This window comes from Balearica regulorum, chromosome 16, assembly GCF_011004875.1.
Source record: "Balearica regulorum gibbericeps isolate bBalReg1 chromosome 16, bBalReg1.pri, whole genome shotgun sequence".
Classification (NCBI taxonomy): domain Eukaryota; kingdom Metazoa; phylum Chordata; class Aves; order Gruiformes; family Gruidae; genus Balearica; species Balearica regulorum.
In genome coordinates, this window is record NC_046199.1 from 6300450 (window position 1) to 6316179 (window position 15730).

General features: G+C 44.7%; 1 protein-coding gene across 2 annotated transcripts in view; it reads left to right on the plus strand.

Annotated features, from left to right (window-relative positions):
• RIMS4 (regulating synaptic membrane exocytosis 4) overlaps window positions 1-15730 on the plus strand; it is a 56944-nt gene that overhangs the window by 25312 nt on the left and 15902 nt on the right. For both annotated transcript variants that reach the window (XM_075768637.1, XM_075768636.1), the window contains exon 2: window positions 11735-11876. In XM_075768637.1, coding sequence (XP_075624752.1) covers window positions 11735-11876 — 142 coding nt within the window. The remainder of the gene's footprint in view (window positions 1-11734; window positions 11877-15730) is intronic.

Consider the following 15730-nt stretch of genomic DNA (forward strand, 5'->3'; position numbering starts at 1 on the left):
ATTAGATGTTAGAAAGAAATTCTTTACTGTTAGAGTGGTGAGGCCCTGGTACAGGTTGCCCAGAGAGGTTGTGGATGCCCCATCCCTGGAAGTGTTCATGGTCAGGTTGGATGGGGCTTTGGGCAACCTGGTCTAGTGGAGGGTGTCCCTGCCCATGGCAGGGGGTTGGAACTAGATGGGCTAGTTCCAAACCATTCTGTGATTCTATGGTTTTGACCACCTTGATTTCTTAGTCACTATGAATCACTTTATATACTGCTGCAACGTGATGGCTGGTCCTGTCCTGCTTCTAAGCATCGACACCTGACCTTCTTTTCCAGCTGTCCAGAGATGCCTGCAGCCAAATTATCAGGGTCGTGAAGGGCACAGTGCTCTCCTTTCACTGCAGCCAGGCAGAACCAGGCACTTGGGCTGTATTAAAGTGATCCCAGATCCTGACAAGGGATCTGTACGAGAGAACCGGTATGAGCACAGTAGATCCATTTGCAAGTGCAGAGCTCTCGTTCGTGGGTTGGAAGAGCCGGGGAGCAAGTTGGGCTTTTGCTGTGCCAGAGCCTCTCTCCGCCTGCCAGAAAGTGCTGGGCTCTTCCCCAGGCTTTGGGGAAACACAGCCACCCTCCATGCTCGCCGCTTTGGCATCGCAGGCGTGCTGCAAGAGGAGATTTTCACGCTGTTCTTTGTACCACTTGGGAAGAAAATGGTTACTTTTAGTGCAGCTATGGTAGGATGCAGTAGTTCCCTGGCAGAATGGGTGCTGTGCGGCCATGGACCTGTCAAAGGATGTCTCTGCGGGAGTCAAAGCTGTGTGTAGAATTAGAGGGGAAAAATGTGCTGGCTTGCTTGCTTCCCTTAGCATTTGTTGCAGGTATTACATGAAAGTACCTTTGGTGAAGCCTGACACAGATAGTTGTATCATCTGGTGAAATTGCCTGGAATTGGAAGCTGACTGCCTGGAATTGTTCAACTTCTCTGGAAAGCAGACCATCATCTCCCCCTCTCTGCTTCCACAGTGGATCAAATAATTGCTTCCAAATGGACGCAAGTTATTAAGCAGTGTGTATAATTAAAGTCAACTCCTTGTGAATTTGATCATTCATTTCCTTAAGGAAAATATGAAGTAATTACAACCCAAGCTAAACACAAATCAAATGCTATTCTAAGCGCGATTCTGCACCATGATTCTAGTTTATGAATGACTCCAGGGTTCTGTGGCTTCATGCCTGTTAAAGAAACGTGGCTGTGTTTTTAATTGTGTTTATAACAAACGCACAAAAGGTTGCATGAGTCATTCACTGTGCCAAGGCTGTTGCTCACTCTTTGTGTTCACACACACATGGTCCTGACAGAGTGGTTCACTACTAAAAGAGCATCAGTGGGTCAGAAGAGAAGGAAAAAATCTTGTTAATAAATCTGGTCTTGTCAGCTCTTTGCCCCTATATTTTGTCTGTACCAAAACTAAACTTCACCTGCTCTAGCTGTGAATTTGAGGGAGGCAATTATTTCTTCAATGCATAAGCCAGAGCCCTGTCCTCACCCTCTCCCCTCTCTCCATCATTCCCATAAACGTAGTGTGTACTTTCCAGTTTTAGCCAAATTTGGTGGAGAGGTGGAAGACAGAAGGACCCTATGATGGCTCTGGGTAGAAAGACCCAAATTAGTGGTCCCAGGAGAAAAGGTTTGATATATAATCTCAGCTTAAAAGTAACGTTCTGAGTGAAAGCAAACCCATAGAGCCAAGTATTATAAATCCCCTGGATGGAAAGGTGTGTTAGCTTCTCTGAGAAACTTCGGTTGCTTCAGGAGGCTCGTGACCTCAGTCCTCATCTACGACGGTAAAACACAGCTTGCAAACAGGCTGCTTAAGTTATTTTACCCATTTCTTTCTTCCCAGGAGTTATGGAGCGAGAGCGGGACGCAGGGCCCTTTCAGGAGGTATCGTTAGCCAGCAGGCTCAGGAAGGGCAGGACAGCCTCGTGCAAAGCTTCCTGGCTTAGCGAAGCGGAGGCAGGGCAGCTCTTTCATCTCATGCCATCCTTCTCCTACAATGACGCTTTCTAGCTGCTTTATTCTGGTGAAGTCACCTCATTTTTGTGATCCTCTAAATCAAGAGGTTTTCTGCAGCTCAGGCTCATTCATATTTCAGATCCTGGACTTAAGCAGCATCCTCAGAGTTATTAATAGTGTGAGATGGACGGCAGAATTAGGACAGTGCTCTGCTTTACCTCACTTGTAATTACGAAGAAATCCTTTCCTGGCCTTCGTAACTTAAGTTGGTCAGCTGGAGGACTTCCAGCCACAGGGACATAGATGGGCTCCACATCTGGTCCTCGTGAGATAACAGGAAGAAAGCCCCGGGACGGCCCTGGCAGACAAACTGGCCACCCACTTTTCGGCTTTTCACATTTTCCTGATGCCCACATCTTCTTAGTTGGCAACATTTTAAGAGTTTTGAACTTTTTGTCTTAAAGCACTTCTGGTGGTTGGTACTATGTCTGACATTTCCCCCAGCTTTCTAGGGAATAAATATTACAACGTAGTAGTTTAAAGAAAATCAGTTATTGTTATTAATTGCCTGTGGCTGTGCCAAATGTACCTGTTCTCTGAGCCCATCACCTAAACTTCCCTTGACTTGGCATTTACTCGGAGAGCGGAGCCCCGGGGCCCCCCAGGTGGGCAAACGCCAAAGAGGGGCAGTTAAACTCTTAGTGAGCCTTAAACCACAAATCCAAGAAGTGGAAAGATTGGATCGCCTCACTGCTGTGCAATCAGAATGTGTGTGTGTATTTATACATGTGGTTTATTGCATGATAAATATCATAGTAAGATTTTTTTTTTTAAAGTCATCAGCCCTTGGCCAAGCACAAAAGAAGCAGAAGCTGAAGAAAGGCCCGGGACGTGTCTGTCCCAGACGTGCAGCATCAGCAGTCCCGGGCTTGGCTGTCCCCACGGACCTGGGCTTGCGGACGGGGCGGTATTCGGGTTTCATTGCTAGGCTGCTGAAGAAATATTACAGCAGTTAATTTTCTGTATGCATATGGACATTTCATTTCATCAGACTCTTGCCTGCAAAGCGTGGCAGATTGGGGGAAGAGAAGGGGGCAGCGTCTTCCATTTTCTTAGAAAAATAAAAATGTGGGAGCAGCCATCAGATGAAGCTATTTGGATCCTGCTGCTACAAAGAAAATAGAGACATGGAAAGAATTCTGCAGAGTTGGATCTAGCTGCAAAGTAGTTCCCATGAAATACTTTGAAAGAAACGAACGTTTTTGTTAGTGTTATGGTACTGCAACATTTTTATGGGGAAAAGCTAAACAATTTTTTATGGTAGTAAAAAAATCTGTTTGAAAGTCATTGACAGTGGAATATTTGCGTTTACCTTTTGGTTCCTTAGCTTTCTGTCTTCCGTCAGTGAAAGGGAAACATCTCAGAGTAATTTTCCTGGCTACATATTAGTTGCAGAACTTTTTCTTTAGACATTTTTACATGAAAATTTTGGCCATTTAATTTTTTTTTATATAGATGAATTATCAAAAAGGTCAAAATTAAAAATAGTATCATGGGAACTATTTGTTTTTTAACCTCAAAAGGAGCAGATAAAAAAAAAAGTATCACACTTCCCTAGTTGAAAATATGAAAATGGATCTCATGAAGATAGGAAGCAAACCCAATGCTTTACCAGTGCTGTACCCAGCCTAGAAGAGGTGATAACCTCTTACTGGGGGTGGAGACCTTCTTAACTACAGACAGAGCCGAATTTAAATCAAACCGCAGCTCGAACCGGCTTGGAGGAGAAAGCGCTTGCTGCTTTAAAGTGGCTGAAGAGTTGGGGATCTGGGCTGGGTTGGGGGGATGTTAGGAACTACAGGCAAACCTAAAAGCCGATGTGTGGGGTTTGGTGCTTCCCCTGCCCGCGCCGGTGGGGTGGGAGAGGTGTGGAGGGCGAGATGCTCTTCTGCCAGGGTTGTCTCACTGGGCTGGGAGGGGAGGACAGGCTGTGCAGATCTGTGCTCCCATTTTGCATATATAGGAAGGAAGAGGAAGGAGGTTAGCTTCAGCCTACCTAAATTAAGCTACTGTTAGGCTTTAAAAATAGGGCTGTTGCTTTATGAAGCCTCGCAGAGCTCCCGTGCCACGCACGGCCAAGTCATGAGTCACCCGTCTGCAGGCCAGAGGAAGTTTTCTGGTGTCCATCTCAAGCGTGGCAGGTAAGGGAGGGAAGGCAGTCTCCGAGGCCAGGGGCCTATGTAATAAAAATAACCCTGTGAATGGTTTCTGGTCCTCTTTTAACGGTGAGGAGGAAGAAGAAAAAATTATGGTTTCAGGGGGGAGGTGGTTTGACGTGCCTGCATCTGGGCACGGGTGCGACTGCTGCCTGTCGGTGTGGGCGAGGAAAGGCAGGGTTGAACGTTAGGATGAGAGAAAGCTTTTTTTTTGTGTGTGTGCTAGAATACCATTGTGGCCCAAGAGCGGTGAGATGTGTTGGTGATTGTGCTACAGGTGGGAGATAGGGGGACATGTCTCGCTGGTGTCCCCAGGGGCTGCCCCTGCAGGTAGGGTGTCCTGGTCCCGTGTTCTGGGGTCTGTAGCGCTCACAGCAATACAAATAGTTGCTAATGTTACTATTTTCTGGCTCTCACAAGAAGAGTTGACTGACCTTTGCCAACCCTGTGGATGTACTTAATCTGCACAGATTAGGAATTAACATGGTGAATTATTTTTTTTTCTCCATCTCATAGAAGATTTTCTGCTTAATTTGGAAAGGAAGGGTGTGATTTTATTAGTGTCTCAAACTAGGACGGGGGAGTGAAGCAAACAGCCTGATTAGTGCCCCTGCTTATCCCCAGCCATTTTCTGTCATTTCTGGTGGATTATTCAGGCAGCAATGATAGTCTGGCGTGTTCTGGAGCACAGTACAAACTGCCTCTCTTTAGGTGCTCATAATTCACACTCCATTAGGATGTTGATGTTGGGAATACTTGGCGGGGTGTCAGAGCTTGCCAGGCATGATGAGATTGAGTTCATCTCATTAAACTGCATTCTGAAATGACAATCCAGTATTTATTTATTTTTTAAACTCAGCAGTAGCATGCCCTTAGGAGAGCAGTGTGGTTTGCTCCAAACACAGATACCGATGTAAAAGGGCCTGCGATGCCCACCCCGACAGCCGCTCTGCTCAGCGTGTGCCAGGCTGTCGCAGGTGTTGGATATTCACGCAAGGCTGTGGGAAGACTTTTCTTTTTTCCCTTTGAAGCCGAACAATGGAATTCTTTTATTCATCTCAGAATTGATTCATGGCACACGAATCTTAACACATGTCTGTAGGGATTCAGCATCTGACTAAACAGAAAACAATTTTTTATTTTTAAACCCATTAGGAACAACAATGCAGTGACAAAGTTTGAAGCAGAGAAGCTAACGTGTTGGCTCTTTTCCCAGAGTATTTGAAAATAAGAAGTAGGTAAAATGGTCAGCGCTTCAGCAGTCTCACAGGGTGCTGAGCTGAGACTCCCACTGCTCTTTTTCACCCACAGATGTGTCAAAGACCAGTTGTTGGACTTGGGGACCTTCTTCTAATCTCAGCAGGTGCTAATATCCAGATGGGTGCTTGGTGTTTCCCCTTCTTCATTTTCAGCCCCAAACTGGCATGCATCATCTTTTCCCTGGGGCAGATCTTCACAGAGAAGAGAGCAAGACTCAACTCTTTGGTTTTCACTTTAAGAGTGAAGTTGGTGGCTGTGGGAAAAGAAAGGTCTTGCCAGACCACGTTTGAGCCAAGGATAGAGCAGGCAGATTTGGTGTAAACTGCTGCATAGCTCTGGGCGTATCTCCTTTGCAGGCAGTCAGGTCCTGTCCCACCCGGCCACGCGCCCCTGGCACCCCGAATGCTGACTGCAGATGCACTCTGCTGTCGCAGACGTTCACCCCCCTCATCTCAGCTCATCTCTGCTTCTCCATAACCTGCAACATGCTCCGAAGGGTGCATCGACTCTGTCAGATGGGTTTTTCTCTGCTTCCCCGCTGGGGTTGTCAATTCTCCATGCTTCCTAAGGGCTGGTTTGTACCTGGGCCTCATTTTGGAGCAAAGCGATAATTCACTTGCTGAGGAACCCAGGTGTGAAGCCAGAGAGCAGAGTGTGCCCAGGTCGATACCCTGCAGCATGTATGGATGCAAATCGATGGATGCTGCTTGGCTTGGGTAAGAAAAGCAATAGAAATGCAGTCTCTTTGCTTGGGGACTAGTCTTTCCTGGAAAACAAAAAATGTTATTTTATCCAGAGCTTTGCAGTGGGAATAAATGCAACCTGAAAGCAAGCGTCCAACTGATTTCCCTTTCTTTTCACCGTGCACCTCAAGGTGAAGTTTGGGAAGGAAAAAAAAGCTAACCAGGCTGTTTTGCTGGACCCTTGGTGTGTATTGCGTGGCCTGTGTTGGTGCTGCGTGGCCATGTGCTTTGGGTACCAACATGTTCTGTGCTCGGAAGAAGTTGGTTAATTTAGGATCAAAGCTCATCGAGTTGAAATTCAGTCAATTCCTAATCTCAGGGTTAAATCAATACCAATTAATTCTAAAGTGTTGGAAGGTCCATAGCACATGCATCACGCTGGTTTCTTTTTGTGTTGGTAGCATCCAGCAAACTGAGTGAACATGGAGGAGAAAACTGAAAACAAAAAGGAAAAGAGAAGGAATATACCAAGTACCTAGGTGGGGTAAAAAGAAGTGACAAGAGAGGAGGTAACGTAAGGATAACTGAAAGGGGCACACTCCATCCCTCAGAAACATCAACTCAATAAACATGTATCGTAGAGTAATTCTGCGTAGGAGTAACAATTATATAATCATGAACTTGTGATAAGTTATTGCAGAACTCACACAGATTTTTCAAGACTTGATGGCTTCTGAGCATGGAGAAAGCTGTCAGTAGCAGAGAGGAAGGGCTTCAAAGAGTCGTGCACTAGACTGACATGGAAGAGGATATGAGAGATGGTGACCGTTTCCTTGGGGGAGAGAAGGGGATGATGCTGCTCTTATTTTTCCCACCCCCAAGGTTTAAGGCAAATATAATTCTTAGTGGTGGTCAGTTCTGCCACAGGAGTGGCATCATCCTTGAGAAGAGCTGCCTCTTGATGCAGTTGACAGCTGAAAATACACTTAAGGAAGGGAACTCTCCAAAGGATGCTCTGTGCTGTGCAGGGCACCTGCGTGGTCACCTTACTCCTCTTCATCCGTTCCTGGCTTGTCTGGAGGGAACTCTTGGTTAGTCGGTCTGATATCATTACTAGACAGAATTAGGGGAAACATGGTAATGAGATCCAATTAATAAAGAAAAAAATGATGGAATATAATTAATGCCAGTCAAGAAGGATTTAGGGAAAATGGGTCTTGTCGGACATGTCTTTTCTCCCGAGTTTTAGTTGAAGCAGGTATCTGGGTAAATGTGTTAAGTATGTAAGGGTTTTGTCCTAGAACAATATGACCCTAAAAAATGTGATAGTGATAAATAGATTAAAAACTTCACATTTCAAAAAGCCATTGTTAAAGAAAAGCTGCAAAGGCAGGAGGCTCTTTTGAAGGCCTGGTGCTGTTCAGCTTTTTCATTTGATTTGGAGCAAGCATGAGTTTAAACCACACTAAATTCACAGGCGATATGCACGTTAGAAGGATAGTAAATAGTACTGAGGATGAGTGAGTTGTATAGAGCTGTCTGGACTTTTTGCTTGCTCTCCTCAAATAAAACACGTTTTCTTAAATTTTTTTTTAATATAATGTTCTACAAGGTCATACCAGCAGGACAGGCTGGTCCGGGCGAGGTATGGTGCTATAGCAAGAGTTTACTGTGGTCTTGGGAGATGCAAGCAGAAGCAGTGAAGATGAGAGTACAAACTGATTTTTTACCTCCATGCATGTTTTTGCACTAAAATGCAGTCTCCAGTTCTGCTGTGCATGTTCTCACAAGGGCATTTAAAACCTGGGGAGGTCATTAAAAAGATTCAAGGGCAGGAGGAAAAAAATGCCAGAGCATGAGAAACATAAAGAGCTCAGTCTAACTTGTCAAAAAAGATTGAGAGATGACTTGATTACGCTGCAGAAGAGCCTTTACAGCAAGAACACAAAGCAGCCCTCGTGGTGGTGAAGGGCATAAAAAAATCTGATGGGTGAAAGTTTGTCTGGTTTCAGTTTGTCACATCTCTAAATGTCAGGTAGTAAAATAAACTGCACGGGCAAATGGCAGATTCTTCGTTTCTTGCTATCTTCAAATCGAGAGTGGATAGCTCTTTAGAAGATATTCTTTAGCCAAACGTAAATTGTTTGGCTGAAGAGAGCAAAATCTGAATGCCTGTACTGGGCAAAGCGTCTGCTGGTCCCTTCTGGTTCTTGGCTTCTGCGAGATGCCATGTATCTTCATCCTGGATTTTTGAGCAAAATATTTCTTGTTCGCAAGGTCATTCTGAAGCAGAATCTGCTCTTCAGCTGTGTATTGCACTACAGGCTTGACTGGCTGCTTAACCTTTGTCGTTTACTGCTTAATTGCAAAAGGTGCAGGGAATAAATCTGGTGACGCTGCAGAAAATGTTGATACTACTCTTACTCATTCCAGATACCGCTAACAGTTAAATTAAGACAAATGGTTTTGCCAGGCAGCACCCACATAGATGCGTATCATTTACCTTCTTCATTTGCAAAGGTGTTGAAGCACGAGATTTCAGGTAAGGCAGGAGGCGCAGCCCGATGTGATGCTCCACACTGACCAGAGAAGGTTGCTAGTAGGTGACTAGTGCTTGTGAAATGTTTTCAATCCACAGACGAGCCAGTGCAGCTTTGTCGGTATTTATTTCCTTTCTGTGCTGACCCTTTCCGGGTTTGATGCTTCTGGTCTGCCTTTCTCTCCCAACTGAGGGGGTTAAAACACTGTATTTATGTTACATGCTGACTACAGGTAAAGTTTGGCTAAAGGGTTTATGTGGGTAGGTTTTTTAGGAACCTATATCCCATTTCTGATGGCATCTCTGGTGCTTATGCTGATCTCTTATCCTGTTTCAGTCTTGACTCTGGCCACAGTGGTTTGGGAGCTTGCCTTTTTGGCAAAACAGGTTATTCCCCATCTGTTCAGGGGAAACTTCTGGCAAAAAGAGACTGGATGGGAAAAAGGCTGGAGAAACCTTTCTCTGGAATAATGGGAGATGGTTTGTGAGATGCAGGAGTTGCTGTGTATCTCTGTCTGGAAAAGGAGGGAGGAATGAAGGATTCTTGTCATCTATTCCTGTCATCTTGTTTTCCAGAGTTTCTCCAATATATATATATTTATTTAATAAGATTATCCATGTGTCATAGCTGTAAAAGCAATCAGGAATACTGGAAAACCACCCACTCACAGAAAGCCAGCAGAACAAAGCTATGCATGTGGTGCTACAGCTGAACTTGTCCCGTGCCAGCTGAATTGTCTCCGGTACAGTACTCTGGTACTGCCCGTCTTCCACGGTGCTGCCTTTCCTTGTCTTTGGGCCCTTCTGCTCTACGTCATTAGCTCTGAATCAGGAGATGGCTTATAGAAAGCAACAAGCACCTTGGATTGCTCTAAAGCCTCGCTCTGTCCCAAGCCTCTTGTTTGTTGCCAGATGTGGATGCGTAGTCTTTTAAGTATGAATGTCTCCAGGCATGTCTCATTAGATTGAGGAAATAAGATTTTTTTTTTAAAGCAAATGTTGCATAGTTGGGCAACGGGACATTTTTAATTTGTTTCCTACATTTATGTCATTTGCCACTTTGACTGCGGTTGCCTACCAATGCTCTCGTAAGGACTAACCTAAAAGGCGCAGAAGGACGAGCGTTCTGAGAGTGCACACGGGAAGGAGGGATGGGCATCAATGGGTGTAGATGGCTAAGAGATTGTTTGTGGAGGTGAATGCGAGACAAACTAAACGGGCCATCAAGTCTGCCCGCAAGGCTGTAGGATGCTCTCCGAAAGGAACCCGGAAACCCCATCGGAGCATCCAGCGAGCTGTGCAAGGCTTGGCAATGTGCGTCAAAGGGAACTGCTCTGCAGTGGTTGGGAAGTAGGTAAGGCTGTTTCACGAGGCTTCGCTTTTATTGATGCCTATATTATTATTCTTGCCTGAAGGTTTGGATTTTGAAAGCACATTAAAAATATGTTTTACGTTTGTGTAACTTCCTGATTTATACAATGTGCTTCATACATTGCTCTAGGCACACAAACAATACAAACTGTAGTTAATGTTAACCCAGAACATGCACATTCTATCCTCTTAGCCCATAGGGACACGCATACGCACGCTGCACCATATGTGGGGACAGCAGCTGGTACAGAGCCCTGTGGCCAACACGTTTACCCAGTTGGAAACCTCATGATACCAGAGGAAAAGGGACTTTACAGTTGTATGTAAAGGAGAGGTTTTGTCTTTGAATTTCAGCATAGGTATAATTTGAGAAGTAGGATAGGAAGCATTTCTGGTATCTTACTGATATTTTTTTCTTTTTTAAAGTGCCTGTTCACACCAAGATCTAAAGAAAAGTATTTTAGGTCAAGCAGCTTGCTACAGAAAAAACAAGTTTCTGCCTATTTTAGACAGGTTCTTACAGGTAACCTCATATTTCCAAAGTAGTTGGGAAAGACTTGTGTTCTTGAATATTTGGGGATCCTGAGCTCTCTAGACTCAGTAGGTGAGTCATTTCTTCTCCAGGGGTGGTACTCAAAAAGGCAGTGGGTTTCTGAGAGCACCATGGGTCAGAGCTTTGTTGCCTGAATCCAGGTTAATGGGTGGGCATCTTTAAAGGATTTAGATAATTCTGCTTTGTTCAGAAAACTTGTAGCAGATGTGTTTCAGGATGAGTGCTGTATGTGGGATGAAATCTGGAGCTTCGTAACACCGGCTAAAGCAATTAATAGTAATGGTATTCATTACATATTCATTACATAACACGGTTTGTTCTGAGAAACAGACTGCTAGAGATGGAGGATGAAAATAGCAGCTGTTAATTTCAGAGGGCTGAGCCTCTGAAGGCTGCACCCAGGAGGAACCAGAACCTACTTAATTCCCTTTGCGCTCTGGCCGAGGGCGTATACGAAGGGGAATAGTCCTCTCCGGGGTTTTCCACTGCTGGTGCCTTTCCAGGTGCCACCAGGGAACGTTTTGGCTATGCCCAGCTATTCCCCTGTGGCCCATCTGGGAGGGCTCCTGCCTTCGCAGCACCTCTGGTGCTTTTCCTCCCCGCTACTCCCTTGATGCTCACCAGGAGCTGTGGCTCTTTGCTGCTCCGCACAATCTGGGGGCAACATGGATATATTGGGCAGCAACATGGGATATAGGAAACATTTTGAGGCACAGTCAGGATGTACGCGTCAGTTCTGCCCGTGGTTACTGCTGCCGTGGTCCCAAACTGGGTAGCTCCACGTATAGCCAGCTTGTGTGCCTGCGTGTACCTGCGCTCGATGCATAATTAATTGGTACAAATGGCTGGAGTAGGTAGGGTGATATGTATGTTTTGAGTTTCTGCTGGGCCCTGGCTTGCTGGAGCACTGGGTTTGTTCCAAAGATGACTGGGAGCTGCTGCTGAAGCAGGGCTGAGTAACGAAACGCTGCATGAGAGCAACATACTGCCTGGCTGCCAGATGCCAGGCTGATCTTCTGAAAGACCTTCTCTGCTTCTCCTTGACTCTGTTGTTGCAAAATGCACTGGGAACAATAGCTGATTGTGTTTTCTCCCCTTTTGTCCCTAGATGGGGATGGTCGGAGACTGAAAGGAGCCATCCAAAGGAGTACAGAAACTGGGCTGGCTGTTGAAATGCCCAGCCGGACCGTCCGTCAAGCCAGCCATGAGTCCATTGAGGACAGCATGAACAGCTATGGATCAGAGGGAAAGTAAGTCATTGAAAGAGAGCTGGGTAATCACTTGTGGGATGCACTGTTCTTCTTACACCTATTAATTTTCCTCCAGCATGATAGATGATGTGTTTTTCTGACTTGCCTATGCTGTAGGTGTACTGCCCATTCAATTAGAGCAGAGCAGATCTCTCTGCCTGCGTAGCTGGCGCATATTCTAGCTGTTTATATACTTTTTTAGTGTCCTCATTATTCTGAGCCGAAGCAGATACCCATTACTTTTAACCGCTTTGCCTTTAGAAGAATAATTCAGGGTGAATAGCTGAGGCTCATTACTGGTAATAAATTATAAGCTAGTAGTCTTTAACGTTGCGCAATAGCTGTCCCATCTTCCCTACTTCAAAATAACCTTTTGGTTTGCGGGGAAAAAAAGTGCCAAGGTGATGAAAAGGATGTAAGTAGCAAAATAATCATTCTGGTATCAAAATACACATTTAGAAGCTTGTGTATACTTTTGGTAACAAACTTTCTTTTGTTTCATCTGAGTTAGTGTCCTAAAAGAATGTATTTTAGAAACTGTTTTTGACTCCAAGAAAAGTTCTAACACACTTGGTTGCATTTAGGCTTTATACCAGAATGCAAAGCAGGGGATCCTTAGGCCAGAACTTTGGGTGCTGACTTGTCTCCAGTTCTGTTTTGCCATTGTTTGAAGCCATATATGGAGATTATAATAATTTTATTAAGATGACCCTTCATGGGAATCTTTGGAGGCAAAAAAACCCCCAGTATATAAAAACAGGCAATATTATACCATCAGATTCTGTGCTTCTAGGTATGAGGCCAGAATGTTTGTATACCTTAAAACGTGCTCTGTTTAAGCCAAGTACCGCACTTGGCATCGCTCTGTACACTGTCTCTAGTCCTACGTAATATCCCAAGTACACTGCTAAAACGCTGGGATAGTCCAAAGGCACTCTCAATTAATGTCATTCTGGTGTTAAATAAGTAACAGGCTGTAAATTAAGAGAGACTTTCTTTAGCTTTAGAAGTAGGCTAATCCTGGAAAGGCATCACAGATCTGTGCTGAAAGTTGGAAATAGTAATGAGGCACAGGCTGCGACAGCAATCTTGTCACTCCAAAACTGTGATGTACCTTATCTCTTATGTGAGCTGCTGTCTCCAGGGAAATATTCCTGCTACACCAGCACAGTCCTGTGGCTTGGAGTTCTGCCTCCACTACGAGATGCAGAGGATTAGTGATTAAGTTCAGTCCCTTGGCAATACGGGGCAAAAATCTGCTTTCATGCAGAGTAGAATTCTTTCCCTTTTATATTTACATAGCTTACCCTCCTGGGAGGGGGTATAATTCTTTGATAGGTCTGTGTCCTATCGTTGCATACGCTGGCTGCTGTGATTGTGCTTTCCTGGAGAGGGAATATTTCTGCCACAAAATATTGCACCCATACAAGAGCAGTTTTACCCTGCAGGCAGGTAGCATGTAGTTATCGGCTCAACAAAAAAAAGAGAAATCGTGTCTTGCTATCCACATATCTTTATTAGAACAAGTCTAACATTTGGTATTCCAGCCTCGAACGCTGCCAGAACATCCCCACCAGCCCCTCTGCCAGGGATGGGACTGTTTCTCCTCTTACTTCTCTGAAAAGTGTGATTAAGTGGTTCCTGGATGCTTTGTTCCTAGGTGGGATAATTGATCTCCTCTGGAAAGCCGGTGGGAATTGCAGCCGTCTGTCTGAGCTGCAAGTGATAAGCAAACAAGGCTGAGAGTACAAAGAGCTGAGAGGGCTCTATTCTCTTGAAACATGGTGGGAGGGCAGTTTCTCTGCTGTCTTTTCCTGCAGCAAAGGAAGGAATTGTTTGGGGAACGGCTTTGAGGGACAGAAATGTATTCTCCTAAATCAGATTTCTCTTGACCTTTCTCATTTGCTGTAGCTGTGTTTCCAGGGAGGCAAAATGAAGATTTGTATGACTCTGTTAGTTGTGGCAAGTTAATTTTCTTTTTAATGCTGAGTTTCTGACTGATGCAGATACTCCTAGGTCAGAGACAGTTTTCACCAGTGACTGTCAAAAACCTGGTTTTCAGCAAGACGAGGTTGCCCTAGTTCTTCCTGCCCATGCGTCTCTTCGGTATGTTCACGCAGGGAAGAAAATGGATTCAAAACCTCATCTTCCAAGAGGGTTTGTTTTCCCAAGTTCCATACGTTTTTATAATCCTTTTCAATTTAAGGACTAAAAGGACAACTTCCAGAAGTGGCACACTGAAATGATCAAAGGTTTGGTGAAACTTTGCTGCAGAAGGTCTTAAAATACCTGCTCTCAGTCATACAGACGTGCTTTTAAAAGGATGCTGATTGACTGCTTTCATGTTTGTTGTGGCGAGCTGCCTGCAGCTACCTACAGCTGCTCGGTGCCGGTGCAAAGCATCACAGCTGAAGAATTCTTTATAGTGCATGATTTTGAGCAATGCTGCTTTTCGCGTGAATACCAGAGTGCATGAAATTCAGTTGTTTGGGTTTTTTTTTATGGAGAGGCTTATTATGTAGGGATATAATTCTCCTCAGATATGCTAGGCCCTCCTTCAGGAAAATATTCCATTTAGGGTTTTACCTGAAGGTGAAGCATACTGAAGATTCGCTGGTCTAAAGGATGTGTCTCCTGGAATTTAAGCTTGTGCACATGCCAGTAAGTGCTGACAGTGTCAACATGCTGCTCCGTTTAATTTTTTGCCGTAGAAAAAGTCCCTCAGGTATATTACCCAGCTTTTGTACTGCACAGTGGTTGTGCACCAGTGTAGGAAATTAATATAAGAAAACTCAACGTGAGACCTTATAGAAGGAAAAGGTGATATTTATTCTAAACAAAACTGTTTTCAGTCATTCATGCTCCTAGGTTTCACTCGCTCGTGCTCTCACCGCCCCGTGCAGGCACCAAACCTCGTGCGTCCAGGAACCATAACCAGTCTTGGTTGTGTGCTGCGGGGAGGGCAGGGACACCATCGGTCAAGCGTTCACTATGTCTTCTGAGTCGTTCTTCACAACAGACTGGCTCTTGGATTCTTGTTTACACTTTCTAGGACTTACCTGTTATTATGGGGTGATCTTTCACCTCAGGGTCTTGCTTTTCTGGCTTTATAGGTCTTACGCAGTGCTGTCACTTTTTTGTTTCCTTGTTTGGGGAATCTTTGTGGCCATAGTCTGTCTTAAGACAGGCTAAGGAAGCAATATGCTCTCGAACTTTGTCCTCCTGTCATCAGGGGACAGATCTGCTGCTGACAGGTTGGTTGTGCTTTCACACACAGAGATGTTTTCATTCATAATTCATCCAGACCAATCTTAGGACTGGTTACAAATCTCTACAGCAGTGGGTCTTTTCTTCTATGTATGTACTTAAAAATCTGCATGAGAGGACAGTTACCCACTGTAGCAAGTGCCTACTTGGTGGTCTCAGGACACCAAGATTACTGCAAGGATAAAATTCCGAATATAGGAATAACTCACAAACAAACCCCTGACATTCAACAGAGATCTCCAGCTCCATCCTGGCTCTTGCATAACCTACATCTTGTTTTGGCTGGGTTTTGCTGCAGCTGCACAAGACCATGTACAACACTTAGAAGCAATAGATTCTGGACTTAGGTACAACTTATTCCTGCCAACCACTTTCCTTTCTGAAAATGGAGCAGAAAGACAAAAACGGACCTGGAACAAAAGACTGCTAGCTGCCGTAGTCCATAATAAGTGGTACTTGTCAGCTTCTTTTGTTCTTGTTGGCTACTGCTGAGATGATTAAGTTATGGAGAGCTAAGGTGATTTTTACCTTAGAAAAGCACAGCAGGTGATGACTAGCAAAGACTTAGAGGAGTGTTCTTGTATTAT